Source organism: Juglans regia, chromosome 6, assembly GCF_001411555.2.
Source record: "Juglans regia cultivar Chandler chromosome 6, Walnut 2.0, whole genome shotgun sequence".
Classification (NCBI taxonomy): Eukaryota; Viridiplantae; Streptophyta; class Magnoliopsida; order Fagales; family Juglandaceae; genus Juglans; species Juglans regia.
In genome coordinates, this window is record NC_049906.1 from 29,755,018 (window position 1) to 29,771,025 (window position 16,008).

A 16,008-nucleotide genomic window follows, 5' to 3' on the forward strand; every position below is an offset into this window, starting at 1 on the left:
CCCTTTCTTTGGGATTCACGAATTGCACCCAAAAAGCCCAAGTGTCTAGCACCGAAGGGTGATCTCAAGAACAAGTCTACCCACTTAGGGAATTTGCCAAAGGTTCAAAAGATGTAAACTAAATGCCTAAGGGTCCTATTTATAAAGAATACAAAGTGGAAACCCTAATAGGTCCCTTGGTAAATAAAAATAAATAAAATAAATCAATAAACAAATGATAGTGGTGTGGAACCCATGGGGGCCCACGGCATTGGCCCTTGGTGGCCTTGGCTAGCCCATGCATGCCTAGGACCATGTCCTAGGGCGGTTTTTTATGGGATCTTGACAGGTTGCCATGGTGCAGGAGCTGCGATGGGTGGCCCAATTGTCATGATCAACACAAACAAAGAGGGGATTGTAGATTCGGTCTATTGAGGATGAGAGGGTATTTGATTTTCATCAAACACGATGTGACACATAAGTAAATTTTTGGGCCTGAACATCAAGGCATTTGTAGGTATTTTGAGTGGTGGAATAGCCCAACAACAGGCAGGGCTTGGCTTTGGACTTAAGTTTGTTTGTATTGGATGGCCTAGTTAGAGGGAAACACCAGCAACCAAATTTTTTTAACTTCAAATAATTTGGTTTCTGATGGAATAAAGCCTCAAACATTGATTTATTGTTTAATAAAGGTGTGGGCTGTCGATTTATTAGATTGGCAGCAGTGGAAAAAGCATGCGGCCAATATGATAACAACAGGGAAGCGTCGTGTAGGAGAGTTAGGCCCATTTCCACCAAATGGCGGTGACGACGTTCAGAGACACCATTTTGCTGTGGTGTGTGGGGAGCAGTGGTGTAATGACTAATCCAATGTATTGCAAATTAATTTTTTAGAGCAACAAATTCGCCACCATTATCGAAGTAAATACTTTTGATTTTGGATTGAAATCTGGTTTCAACAAGATGTTTAAATTGAGGAAAAATCATGCTAACACCATATTTTGATTCCATGGGATAGAACCAAATATATTTTGTAAAATGATCAACCAAAATCAAATAATAGCGTGATCCATCGATGCCAACAGTGTTAGATGGACCCCAAACATAGGTGTAAATTAAATCAAGTGGTGCATGACTTTGCAAACTTTTAACCCGGAATGGTTGTTTGTGCGCGTTATTGACTAAGCAAGAAGTACAAAGATGAGAATGATTTTTTTTGTATTATTGGAAGAGAAAAATGCCTGACAAGATGATGGACAATTTTATTTGACGGGTGTCCAAGACGCTTGTGCCACCCATCGATTGAAGTCCTTTCATGCACATTGTCAAACACTTTTTGAGAAACTTTCACCAGTGATTTCGGGAGGGTGTAAATACCATTTCACACACACCTCTGAATAGAACCGCCCCCGTGGTCTGATCCTTGACAAGAAAAAATGACGGATGAAATTCAACAAACACATGATTTTGAGTGGTGAAATGATGAATAGAAATAAGATTTTTACGTATGCTAGGAACACAAAGTGTATCAATTAAATGAAAGGTGTGAGTGGGTGATTTAAGAACCAATGAACCAATGTGTGAGACATGCAAACTTGAGCCATCACCTATGACAACTTCGTTGGTACCATCGTATTCAGTATGCACATATAAGTTAGCCAAATCTCCTGTGATATTGTGACAGGCTCCCGAATCTATAAGCCATTTGGTATCTTGGGTGGGTGATGTAGATACACAATTTGCAGTTGCATCTAAAAAATGCAAGTGTGGTCAATATTTTGCTATATGGTCCAATTCATCACACATTTGACATTTTGGAGTGTATCGACGTTGCCCATTGGACTTGTTGCATTTCTTGTTGTCCATTGGGCCTCTAGATGAACGATATTGGGCTGAACCTGCATCAGATTTTGAGGGGGCTCCGTTTCGGCCAGAAGCATTTGTCTTGAAGGCGCCCTTGTTGCATTGTCCTCCTTGGGAGGAATCAGAACGTTGATTAGAGTAATTTGCCGAGGCAACCAACTGTTGAGTAGAGGCTTCAAAACGATGAAGATAGGCATCGTGTCCGACGAGGAGATCGTGGAGTTCTTCAAACATTAATGGCCGTTCCCTTGCGCGAATGGGTGCTACGGTTTCGCGAAAATCACTTCCCAGTCCATGGAGAATGTATAAAGTGAGATCATCAGCCGAAATAGGATGATCAATCAGTGAGATTTCACCGGCAAGGGCCTTTACAGTATGCAGGTACTCCTGAACTGTTTGATTTCCATTCTTGATCATTGTCAACTCCTCCTTGAGTTGCATTGCGCAGGTGCGCTATTTGCTTGCATACATTGTATGCAATTTGTGTCATGCTTCTTGAGATGTCTTGGCAGTGGAGATGAAAGGAGTGATGGTGGTAGTAGTAGAAGCCAAAATGGCACTTAGGATAAGCTTGTCTTGGCGTATCCAGTGGGTTTTTTGTGAATTGATGATGTTGGAATCATGCGAAGATGGGCAGGGGTTATCACCAGTGACATAATCAAGCAGATTATATCCGGCCAATAAGGAGTGCTTCAAGCTGGGCATGCCACTGAGGGAAGGTTGAGGGTGTGAGTTTTTCATTAATTTAATTGGGCAGCAATATTGAGAGCAATGAGGGAAGTTTCTATGGGAGATGGTGGTGTTGTAACTGGGCTACGAGTGTTTTCAAAGGTAAGGATCGAGTTTTCGTTGGAGGATGGCTCTCCTGATTCCATGATGAATCAAGATTAACATAGTAGAATTGTATTTCTGCCAACTATGGAAAATATTCACACACATTTTCAATTGATCATATGAAAAATTTATACAACATTATTGAGTCTATTCTAGGTAAGTTTCCTAAATTTATGACTAACGGATACAAGGAATATTGACTTAGAATTTCCAGACTGTTACAACCTTGACAGCCTTGATTCCTGGCTATTTATTTGGGTGGTAATCTTGCTTATTTTCATTTACTTGATTTGAAGAATCTTCCATTATACTCCGTACGTGACAGAAAATGCACTAATTGGACTAAGTTTTATCATAAGAATATGCCAACGAATTATTTCACAATAATGCATTCAAGATGGCCTTTAATATTACAGCATTACACATTGAATAAAATTTAGACAAATAAGTCTTTAATTATTTGGGTTGGGCATTTGAATAAATAGAGAGATATATAGGTCTAGGCATCAATTCGTGTAGTGCATTTCATATTGCTCTGGATATCTTCTCCGCCTGCAATCAACGAGGATATCTTCCGATAATGATTTTTGAAACTTGCTTCGAAGTCATTGTCTTTCTCAATATTTTTCTTCCACTGCGGAAACTCTTCTAAGACCTTCAGGATCGTTCTCCCACTCTCATCGAGCAGCAGTTTTTTCTGGTTGCGGATCATCATTGAGGTCAACACAAACCGTCCATCAGACCCAGACACGAAGTAATGTCGCAAGTCTTGTGGGACTTTCTTTCCACTACCTTTGATTAATTCTGATAAATGCTGGGCCTCAACTTTATTTTTTATTAATTCTTGAATGCAACACAACTCTATGTGGACGTCTTTTATGCTCTGTATGTACGGATCATGAATCACAACCTTTGCTTTCTTAACAAATTCGTCGATCCATTCTTGTTTGTTGCTTCCATAGTAGAAAGTGTATATCCATTTCTGAATTTTTCGAACAATTAATATCAATGCGTCAAAGCTCAGATTTTACTTAAATGCACATTGTGATTTTTTTTTATTAATAGAACCGAAGCGTGCATTAGTCACCGGCCAAGACATCAGATTTAATACATGATGTATGCACAAGCAGTTAGAGTTGTGGAAATAAAACTATACCCCCGGTCCTATTGGTTGATAGGGTAGCGATGGACGCATTGGTTTCTGCGGCTTTTTAATTAGGCGATTCAAAACATCAGAGAGTACGCGAGTGATCCATAGCTGAAACATGGTCAATGCAGTTGCGTCTTCAATCTGTTGCGATATTGACTTTTGTCAAATATGATGAAGTAAACGTGTTTCTGACAAAATTGAAAAAGAGAAGTACACGCATGCAATACAGTCCGAAATCCTTCATGTGTTGCCATGGTACAATCAATGAGAGCCCTTGGCTAGACAGTCTCACAAGCTTATAATATATAAATATATATATATATATATATATATATATATATCTATAGCTATTATATGTGTGTGTGAAATTTTTATCCACCATCCTCTTAATTATAAGAAAAATTTTAGGTGCAGTAACTAATTTTGCGTTACTTTTTTTAATATAAAATAACTGTTTTGATCAATCATATTAGTGGTGTGCGCAAAGAGTATACAAAAGCAATGAATGATAAACAATTTTGTGATCATTTAATGTCACATTAATAGAGAATGGAATGGTGTGTTAGAATATTATTTTTTAATATTTTTATTATTTTAAAATTTAAAAAAGTTAAATTATTTATTATATTTTACGTCAGAGTTTGAAAAAATTATAATGTTTAAATTATTTAGACAATATGAAATGAGATGAGATGAGATGAAATAATTTATATAACCAAACGAAGATGTATAATTTCTTCTTTAAGTTATATGAATATTGAAAAGTCCTACAGAGTCTAGAGTTGTTATGCACGGATCATCCCATTCGACAATACAAATTAATTGATTAGTTTCAATAATAAGAATCATGCAATTTATGTACTTGATCTTGAGTGTCCTCATTTTGTTTTCACTCTCTCTCTCTCTCACACACATCCCTTTGTCGCCGCCGCTCCTCACCCATCAATTTTCCCCTCTCATCTTTCCCGGTTTCACTCTTCCTCCTTCCGATTTCTCTTCTTCCTCTCTCGCTCTTTTTCTCTTCTCTCCTCTCCCTCAAACACAATTCTCTCCATATCATATAATTTTATAGCGGCCGGCAAACAAAAACATCTCTCAAACACAATTTGAAAAAGAAACAAATTAAGTATTGAATCGGCTTATGAATTAAATTGATCTTAATCAGTTGATTGAATCAGTTGATCTGTAAGCAATTAAAAACATAAAATGGATCCTTTAGAAAGCTAACCAGTTTGTCCGTAGAAGCGTCGGTAAGACTAGCCCGCAGATTATTGTCAACTAAAATCAGCTCCCTGAAAGCTTTGAAGATTTCCTTGGGTGTTTCTGGAAATTCTTCCCAACATTGATCTGCCTGCATGTTCTCTGCAGCTAGCGAACAATTTATAAGGGATATCTAATTAATTTGTAAAGCATTTTGAAGCCAAATATAAATGCATGTGGCATTTGCAACAGATTCAAGTATCCTAATTCGTTGCTAACCTATCCGTTTATTGCAAAGTTGTATGATCTGCATCTTTCGTAAGTTGAGGGTGATGCTTGATTTTTCAGCCAACAGCAATAGTTCCGATAAAACGACCACCTTATCCTGGAATATTATTATTAGTAATTGCCAACGTAATTAATTACTATATTTTACTAAAATGATCAACTTTATCATAATCCCGATTCGTCCCACAAACATACAAATTGGGAAGGCAATTAATTAAAACGTTATCATGCAATACCCTTACACCACTTTTACTACTGTTTTGCAAGCTATCCAGTTATTTTTTTGTCCGTTTGTTATTTGAATCTAGATTAAAAATCTCAGAATATAATCTTCTTGCATAATATAAAAGAAATTGAGTTCAATCATCATATAAATTAATTAAAAATAATTTGATTTTATAAACATTTACTCAAAGAGCGAAAGAATGTCAATTTTTATAAAACTGAAATAATTAATTTACATGATATGTTAGTTGATTAAATTTAATTTCTTTTAAATTATGCAAAATGTCACTGAGATTTTTAATTCAGATTCAAAGGGCAAGAGGGAAAAAAATAGCTAGATATTAAAATAGTAGTAAATGAAGCCGGTGTAAGGATATCATTATCCATCTGATTTTCTTGCCTCAAAATCATGTGCAATTATTTCAAATAATCACCATATTTGTGGAAAGTTGCTTGATTGTACACAAAAGGGGACCGATGACGTTTGCTTTGGACAGCTTTGCCTCCAGATTTTCAAGATATTCCTGAGATATGTACACACTCATGATATTTATAAGGATATATATATAATAGGATCGAAGAAATTTGAAAACAAAAGACTCACACATACATACATACATATATATATATATATATATATATATATATATATATACCTGCAAAGCAGTGTCAATCATACGGGCTGCATGCTTAATACTGTTTTCCACGGCAACCAAAAGGTTATCACAGCTGGGATCAAAACTTTGGTGATCAGCAGTACTAGTACTACGAAAAGGGGTCGTTGTATAGGGTTGCTGTGCTGTAGATAGCAGCATGATCTCTTTGCTAGCCATAGGATTGGCTATTCCAAAGCGAGGAACATTTGAGGAAGAACAGGTAATAATTTGGCGTATGTTTGATGGGCAATAGCGTGACTTATTTATGAACATCGGAAGCGGAGAATAATGGTGAGAAGTAGTAGAGAGTAATTGGGGAGTTGTGTATGCTTTCAAATTAACTAGCGTCATCATCATCTTGATCTTGTTGGTGGCCATAGATACTCTATATTTCATGTCTATTACACAACGATAGAGGTTAGAAAGTTGAAAGGTTTCGGGGAAGATCAATTAATTGATCAGAAAAGAATACAATTTGCTTAAAATGCATGAATGTACGTATGTACGTTGTGCAATATATATATAATGGACTGGCGTTTTACACGTTGTGCAAATATCATCTTTAATGAATACAAGTTACAACAAATTATTGCAGGTTGGTAGTTGTGAAAATGAATATGACTATTAATTAACAATGAAAATTTTGAGTGTCACATTGTTATATCCTTACACCTCCTTAATTTATTACTGTTTTATTATACAATTTTTTTTCTTTTTATTCTGTAAATCTTGATTAAAAGTTTCATAATATGAGCTTATTGCATAATCTAAACAAAATTAATTTTATAAAAATTGACAATGTGACATTCTTTTACATTTACTCACTTTTTATAAAATTAAATTTATTTTAAATTAATTTAAATAATTACATTAGTTCATTGAATTTAGTTTCTTTTAAATTATATAAGAAAATCATATTTTAAAATTTTCAATCAAATTCAACTAACAAAAGAAAAGTAATGAATAATAAAATAGCAGTAAAGATTGTATAGGGGTATCGGTGATTCAGTACCTTTGCAGTATCCACATGTTGTCAATGACCAACGTCCATTTGCTGTCAATGTTTGGCTTTAAATCAACGTTGACGACGTCATTATAATGACGTCCCACCTCTAGCATGGTACCATTAGAGGTCATTTGCAACCCATCAACTCTGGAAAGTTAATAGAAATATTTTGTTTAGAATAAATATATATAGAAGTTATTATTGGGAGTATTCAGTTTGTATACATGATGTGATATCATTTAGACCACACATCTCTCCAAATGAGTATTGGAAACAATTAACTAGAAGTAACCACGCAGTGGGTGCAAAGTGTGCACGGCTTCTGTCTAGTATTACTCTTTTGTTTAATTCAACCCAATGCCAAAACAATTTTTAATAGAAAAATATCTTTTTCATATCGGCTTACATGCAAAGTATTTTTTTTCAGGAATTAATGCGATTTACAATTTTAGATATTGCAAACTGACATGCTCCCTTTGAAAAATAGAGAAATTCGTCATTAAAAAGTAGACTTTTAATCTAATAAAATTGATCTTTTGATTAGTAATTTAATATGTTAATGGAAAATGACTAACCCCACGCTCTTAAGAATAAATTGTTTGGCTATATATGACGAAAATTTGCTACTAACTCAAGTAAGATAATACATTAATCATTATATTCGCTCGTAAATTAGACATGATAATAACAATAAGGAAAACACTACTATACCCACTCCATTTGACATCTCCATTTGATCGCTTGTCTTTTTTTTTATTTCTTACTTAGTGATTAAGGAAGTGATCATTTTAAATGTATTAGTGTATTTTTTTTATTTTTTAAATATATTTAAATATGTTAAAAAATATGAAAAAAAAAAAAAAAAAAGAAAAAAAAATCCCCACTGAGCTCCACCCCACTGGAATGAGTTGTCATATCAAATCCAAGTAGACACCAAGACATGATCCAAGCTTGGTTGTAACAAGTAGTTTATGAGTGCATTACATGAGTAGTGTAGAAATTGCATGTAAAATGGTGAGCCGACATAGATTGTGGGGCTTGTTAGTTGTTAGTCGTCTCCAAGACCTGGAAGAGAAATTTCAAGATGTTTAAAAGAATTACACCAAAGAAAAAGTAAATAAATTGCATGGAGTTAAAATTTGGAATGAGTTACGTGCCACCTCCTTTCCTCAGAGAGCTTGTAATAATAATAAACAATTAAAATAACACATTGTAGTTGGATGCGCCATTTCCATTGATTAATAGAGTGCTTATATTGGGGTTGAATATTTTTCTTTGTACGTAGATTTTCTTTACTAGATTATATATCTCTTTCATCGGAAAATATACCTTTCCTAAAAAATAAACCCCATTAATATGAAAGATAAAAAATCAGATTTCGCACATAAATTGTGGGATTTCCGCAAAGAATTAGTTCTCAATAAAAGGTTACAACGGAATAAATATAACCTGTGTTGGGACAATCACTTTCTTGCATTATTCAGGTTATACGGATACGTATTACATATTATTTTCATATGTCACTACAAGAAAAAGGGTCATTTCCAGCGTTTTTAATATCGCCGCAACTATAATCGCCGCTAAAAATGAGTATTTGCAGCGATTTCCATGCCGTTGCAGACTTCCAACTCGAATTCGTAATCTAACGTTCACTGTTTGATTTTGCGGCGACTTTTTGACTATTGTGGCGATATTGTTTCGACGCAATAGGAAATTTTAACTGTAGCAGCATTTATTTTTCGTCAAAGCGAATAATCGACGCAATAGACAGTTTTGCGGCGTATATTATCGTCGCAATAATCGACGTTGTCAGCGTAAAATAGATGGCCCATTTAATTGCGGCCAATTATTTGTTATTTGCGGCGACATGGAAGCGCCGGAAATATTGTAAAATTAATGTTCCCTCGCTGGCACCTTATTTCTCCCACCCTTCCCAAAACTTTCCCCCCTTCACGATACTTCCCAGTTCCCGCCCCCTTTCTCTCACTCTCTCTGCTGTTCTCGACTGCTATTTTCGACTCCGGTGCTATTGTGGCCACCATCTCGCGGCCTCGCCGACGCAGGTGAGCTTGTATTTCAGATTATTGGTCTCCATCCATCTCTCTCTCTCTCTCGTCTTCGCAAAGTGGTTTCCGATTGCCCAGTGCCGCCGTCTTCTCGCCAACCCCAGTGAGTTTATCTTTCTCTATTTTCGTTTTTCATTACTATGATTTGGGTGCATTAGGTCATGAGAAATGTTTTCCATTCACAGAGCCATTCCGGAATCGAGCCCCTGTGTCCCTAATTTCACCCTAATTTGGACTTCGTTTTCTTTATAATTTCGTGTTACACATTGTTATATAGTGTCTTTAGTGACTTTATAATTTTGTGGGAATGAGATTAAAAAAAATTTTATGGTGTAGAAGGTGCTCATAATAAGCGTACGTGTTTTGGCCTATACCGATTGTTTTCTTTATGGGTTCACAGTTGATTTCTACTTGACCACATGTGAGTTTGTCTTGATCTAAATGTGTATAAGTAAGCATATGAACTGTAGATTATTCTATCTGTGAGTAGTGGGAATGCTTGCAAAGACCTAAGAACTGCAGTCTTCATATCTGGGCTGTAAGCAAATCTTAAAAAAATTAGTGCATGAGTTTCAAATTTATGCCATGACTTCAGATGGCAGAAAATATAAACAAGATGACTGCAACTCGTGACCTGCATTTTGGCAGATAGATACAGCAGAAAAGGAGGGACCTGCTAGTCTACTCCTGACCCTACACGTGCATGATAGACCATGTAGTAAATCAACCTTCCAAAACAGGACAAAAGTAATTCAAGAAAAGAAGAAATACCCACCATTTTTTTAAGTATTTTGTTGTTTGTGCAGCTTTGGTTTGTTAAGTTCTTCATTGAGGGCCACAACTTCTATATCTATCAGTCATGGTGTTTGGAGAATAAGTTACTATGTACGACTACTTTTTTAGGATAACAGATGAACCTGGAAATCAATAAGGAGACTTGTGCTACCAGTTTGAGATACTGAATTTTCAGAAAGTTGTAGGTTAGACCATATACTGCCCTTTAAAATGTATTGTTCATGAGAGGGAGAGCATACAAGCACATTAGCTGCAACCATATAATTTGTTGGTCCAACAATTTCTGTTTTTACAAATTTTCTTTGTGAACTCAGAAAAGGATCCCATCCCTGAAGAATTTGATTGAAAAGCAAAGTTGTGAATGATATATGTATTCTCAATATTTAGTAGTTAAGTTGTAAGTTTTGGGTTTCGATTGGTCCACCTCAGTGTATATAGCCCATAACTACATTAATGTGAATTCCCCACCTCAATGGATGAATTGAATGTCATTAATTTATGTAATTAGATGGAAATGGTTTGAAAAGGTCTGTCATGGAATCCTACATGTTCGGTCAGGCATATATAGTGCAAGTTCAATCTTTTTCCTTTATGTTTCATGTTTCTAAGTATTTAATATCATAAGGCATGGGTACTGCTGGATAAACACTACGTATTATATAGCAATGAAACAATATTATTTTACTTGATTAAAGTCAATTTATTTTATTAACAGTATATCCTATTCCAGGTCAGTCACTAAAACAATATTACACCAAAGTAAGTTATAATTAATATTGTTTTAGTTACTGACTTGGAATAAGATAAATATATTGTTAATCAAATAAACTATATTCCATTAGATGAAGTGTGCAAATGAAGCCAGCCAACGTCTCTAGGTGCAGCGGGAAAAAAAAAAAAAAACACATTTTGTGGCGATTATTTAACCGTCGCAATAGTGTGATAATGAATATAGAATAGCCGCGGCGAATTACTATATCGATACAAAAACTCGTATGCGGCGAGTTTTACGCGCCGCAAAATGTGATCGTACAAGGAAATATTTATACCGACGACAATCGTAATCGTTGCAGTTAAATTTTAGCGGCGCCAAAAATGCTTTTGCGGCAATTACTTTATCGTTGCAATACCTTCAACTGTGACGAATGTGAGTATCCCTGCTTTGAACCGAGATCAATTTCGGCGATAATTTGATATCGCTGCTTTTATCTAGGAGCACTTGCGGCGATTAATTGAGTGTTTGCGACGTAAATAGTCGCTGGTACTGTTAAACTGTGGCGATTATCTCGGAACTTGATACCACCAATTTCAGCGTTTTATTATATCCTTTGTGGCGACAGATTATCGCTGTAAATAGTAATAATTGCGGTGAGTTTTTAAAGTCGACGAAACAGTTCTAAAATGGCTTGAGGATATCGCCGAACCCGCGGCGATTTAGAAATCGCCGAAAGAAAACAATTGTAGCGAGAAGTAGGTGTATTTGCGGTGGTTTTGAGTGCCGGAAATAACCCTTTTTCTTGTAGTGTGTAAAAATAGAGCTATTTTAATACTTCACTCAAAAATTTGTAATAAAAGACCAATAAACTCAATTATCTCAAAAAAAAAATATAGATATATTTTACCGTTCACAAGTCTCACGTATTTGTTTTGAAAAATAATAAAATACATCATGCATCAACAAGTCAATTTTTTATATTAATCTCATATTTATTTATTTATTTTAAAAAAAAAGGTGTGCAAGTTTATACATCCAAAGATTATACAATTGCTTTTTTTTGGAGAATGGACTTTCATTCAATAAGCATGTTTTAAATAGGCTTCAAGATTTTGCTAAACATTTGATTTCTATATGTCAAATTTTAATATTTAATGAAGAGTAATATTATATATAATTATATATACAGCATAATTCTTTTAAAAAAATAGTAGAATCTATATTAAGAAAATAAAATTCGTAAAATTCTATATTTACTTACATTCTTTTAAAGAGATTTGACTTACACTCTGACAAATATCATTATTTCTCTTTAATGGATACAATAAATTATTGGTTGGTAATTGTGAAAATAAATATGACTATTAAATAATGAATATGACTATCGATCGTGCGGTCATGTCAATGTCCAACGTCCATGTGGTGTCAACGTTTCCCTTTAAATAATGAATATGATTATTAAATTGCGTATATTCTTTTTAAAAAAGAAAATGCTAGATCTCCCGCTGGCTCTCACTGGGAGCTCTGACAAATATCATTATTTCTCTTTAATAGATACAATAAATTATTGGTTGGTAATTGTGAAAATAAATATGACTATTAAATAATGAATATGACTATCGATCGTGCGGTCATGTCAATGTCCAACGTCCATGTGGTGTCAACGTTTCCCTTTAAATAATGAATATGACTATTAAATTGCGTATATTCTTTTTAAAAAAGAAAATGCTAGATCTCCCGCTGGCTCTCACTGGGAGCTCTGACAAATATCATTATTTCTCTTTAATGATACAATAAATTATTGGTTGGTAGTTGTGAAAATAAATATGACTATTAAATAATGAATATGACTATCGATCGTGCGGTCATGTCAATGTCCAACGTCCATGTGGTGTCAACGTTTCCCTTTAAATAATGAATATGACTATTAAATTGCGTATATTCTTTTTAAAAAAGAAAATGCTAGATCTCTCACTACTAGCACTGGGAGCTATCGATCGTGCGATCATGTCAATGTCCAACGTCCATGTGGTATCAACGTTTCCCTTTAAATAATGAATATGACTATTAAATTGCGTATATTCTTTTTAAAAAAGAAAATGCTAGATCTTCCGCTGGCTCTCACTGGGAGCTCTGACAAATATCATTATTTCTCTTTAATGGATACAATAAATTATTGGTTGGTAGTTGTGAAAATAAATATGACTATTAAATAATGAATATGACTATCGATCGTGCGGTTATGTCAATGTCCAACGTCCATGTGGTGTCAACATTTCCCTTTAAATAATGAATATGACTATTAAATTGCGTATATTCTTTTTAAAAAAGAAAATGCTAGATCTTCCGCTGGCTCTCACTGGGAGCTCTGACAAATATCATTATTTTTCTTTAATGGATACAATAAATTATTGGTTGGTAGTTGTGAAAATAAATATGACTATTAAATAATGAATATGACTATCGATCGTGCGGTCATGTCAATATCCAACGTCCATGCGGTGTCAACGTTTCCCTTTAAATAATGAATATGACTATTAAATTGCGTATATTCATTTTAAATAAGAAAATGCTAGATCTTCCGCTGGCTCTCACTGGGAGCTCTGACAAATATCATTATATTTCTTTAATGGATACAATAAATTATTGGTTGGTAGTTGTGAAAATAAATATGACTATTAAATAAGGAATACGACTATCAATCGTGCGGTCATGTCAATGTCCAACGTCCATGTGGTATCAACGTTTCCCTTTAAATAATGAATATGACTATTAAATTGCATATATTCTTTTTAAAAAAGAAAATACTAGATCTTCCGCTGGCTCTCACTGGGAGCTCTGACAAATATCATTATTTTTCTTTAATGGATACAATAAATTATTGGTTGGTAGTTGTGAAAATAAATATGACTATCGATCGTGCGGTCATGTCAATGTCCAACGTTCATGTGGTATCAACGTTTCCCTTTAAATAATGAATATGACTATTAAATTGCGTATATTCTTTTTAAAAAAGAAAATGCTAGATCTCCCGCTGGCTCTCACTGGGAGCTCTGACAAATATCATTATTTCTCTTTAATGGATACAATAAATTATTGGTTGGTAGTTGTGAAAATAAATATGACTATTAAATAATGAATATGACTATCGATCGTGCGGTCATGTCAATGTCCAACGTCCATGTGGTGTCAACGTTTCCCTTTAAATACTGAATATGACTATTAAATTGCGTATATTCTTTTTAAAAAAGAAAATGCTAGATCTCTCACTAGCTCTCACTGGGAGCTCTGACAAATATCGATCGTGGGATCATGTCAATGTCCAACGTCCATGTGGTATCAACGTTTCCCTTTAAATAATGAATATGACTATTAAATTGCGTATATTCTTTTTAAAAAAGAAAATGCTAGATCTTCCGTTGGCTTTCACTGGGAGCTCTGACAAATATCATTATTTCTCTTTAATGGATACAATAAATTATTGGTTGGTAGTTGTGAAAATAAATATGACTATTAAATAATGAATATGACTATCGATCGTGCGGTCATGTCAATGTCCAACGTCCATGTGGTGTCAATGTTTCCCTTTAAATAATGAATATGACCATTAAATTGCATATATTCTTTTTAAAAAAGAAAATGCTAGATCTCTCGCTAGCTCTCACAGGGAGCTCTGACAAATATCGATCGTGCGATCATGTCAATGTCCAACGTCCATGTGGTGTCAACATTTCCCTTTAAATAATGAATATGGCTATTAAATTGCGTATATTCTTTTTAAAAAAGAAAATGCTAGATCTCCCGCTAGCTCTCACTGGGAGCTCTGACAAATATTATTATTTCTCTTTAATGGATACAATAAATTATTGGTTGGTAATTGTGAAAATAAATATGACTATTAAATAATGAATATGACTATCAATCGTGCGATCATGTCAATGTCCAACGTCCATGTGGTGTCAATGTTTCCCTTTAAATAATGAATATGACTATAAAATTGCATATATTCTTTTCAAAAAAGAAAATGTTAAATCTCCCACTGGCTCTCACTAGGAGCTCTGACAAATATCATTATTTCCCTTTAATGGATACAATAAATTATTGGTTGGTAGTTGTGAAAATAAATATGACTATTAAATAATGAATATGACTATCGATCGTGCGGTCATGTCAATGTCCAACGTCCATGTGGTATCAACGTTTCCCTTTAAATAATGAATATGAATATTAAATTGCGTATATTCTTTTTAAAAAAGAAAATGCTAGATCTTCCGCTGGCTCTCATCGCGAGCTCTGACAAATATCATTATTTCTCTTTAATGGATACAATGTTGGTAGTTGTGAAAATAAATATGACTATTAAATAATGAATATGACTATCGATCGTGTGGTCATGTCAATGTCCAACGTCCATGTGGTGTCAACGTTTCCCTTTAAATAATGAATATGACTCTTAAATTGCGTATATTCTTTTTGAAAAAGAAAATGCTAGATCTCTCGCTAGCTCTCACTAGGAGCTCTGACAAATATCGATCGTGCGATCATGTCAATGTCCAACGTCCATGTGGTGTCAACGTTTCCCTTTAAATAATGAATATGACTATTAAATTGCGTATATTCTTTTTAAAAAAGAAAATGCTAGATCTCCCGCTGGCTCTCACTGGGAGCTCTGACAAATATTATTATTTCTCTTTAATGGATACAATAAATTATTTGTTGGTAATTGTGAAAATAAATATGACTATTAAATAATGAATATGACTATCGATCGTGCAATCATGTCAATGTCCAACGTCCATGTGGTGTCAACGTTTCCCTTTAAATAATGAATATGACTATTGAATTGCGTATATTCTTTTTATAAAAGAAAATGCTAGATCTCCAGCTAGCTCTCACTGGGAGCTCTGACAAATATTATTATTTCTCTTTAATGGATACAATAAATTATTGGTTGGTAATTGTGAAAATACGTATGCATGCACGCATGTACGTATAGTATATATGAATGATGAATGCATGAATGAAAACCTATGTTGCTATATTTTAACTGTATGAAGTAATGCTTACGAGTCATCGACTCATTTTAGTTTTTATTCATATTCCTTCCCCCCACAGGAACTGAATGATCAAGACGGACATGGCCCATGGGGAAGAGTACGGAAGTCTAGGCATGAGTTTTAATTGTACGAGAGACCCTTTTAATTGTAAGATTAATGTTTTACGCTGTAAAC

General features: G+C 34.4%; 1 protein-coding gene across 3 annotated transcripts; it reads right to left on the reverse strand.

The window, feature by feature from the left end:
• Positions 1 to 3,049: 3,049 nt before the first annotated feature.
• LOC108980047 lies at positions 3,050 to 6,668 on the reverse strand. 3 transcript variants are annotated; one of them, XM_018950862.1, is made up of 6 exons: positions 6,196 to 6,668; positions 5,974 to 6,063; positions 5,306 to 5,411; positions 5,055 to 5,188; positions 3,833 to 3,967; positions 3,050 to 3,658 (listed from the first exon to the last, which is right to left on the reverse strand). In XM_018950862.1, the coding sequence occupies exons 1-6, from the start codon at positions 6,589 to 6,591 to the stop codon at positions 3,176 to 3,178; spliced, it is 1,344 nt and encodes a 447-aa protein (XP_018806407.1). In that variant the 5' UTR covers positions 6,592 to 6,668; the 3' UTR covers positions 3,050 to 3,175. The 3 variants fall into 3 exon arrangements, with proteins under 3 accessions (XP_018806407.1, XP_018806406.1, XP_018806409.1); XM_018950861.1 differs by having other exon boundaries at positions 5,055 to 5,194; XM_018950864.1 differs by lacking the exon at positions 3,833 to 3,967 and having other exon boundaries at positions 5,055 to 5,194.
• Between the last annotated feature and the right edge of the window lie 9,340 nt (positions 6,669 to 16,008).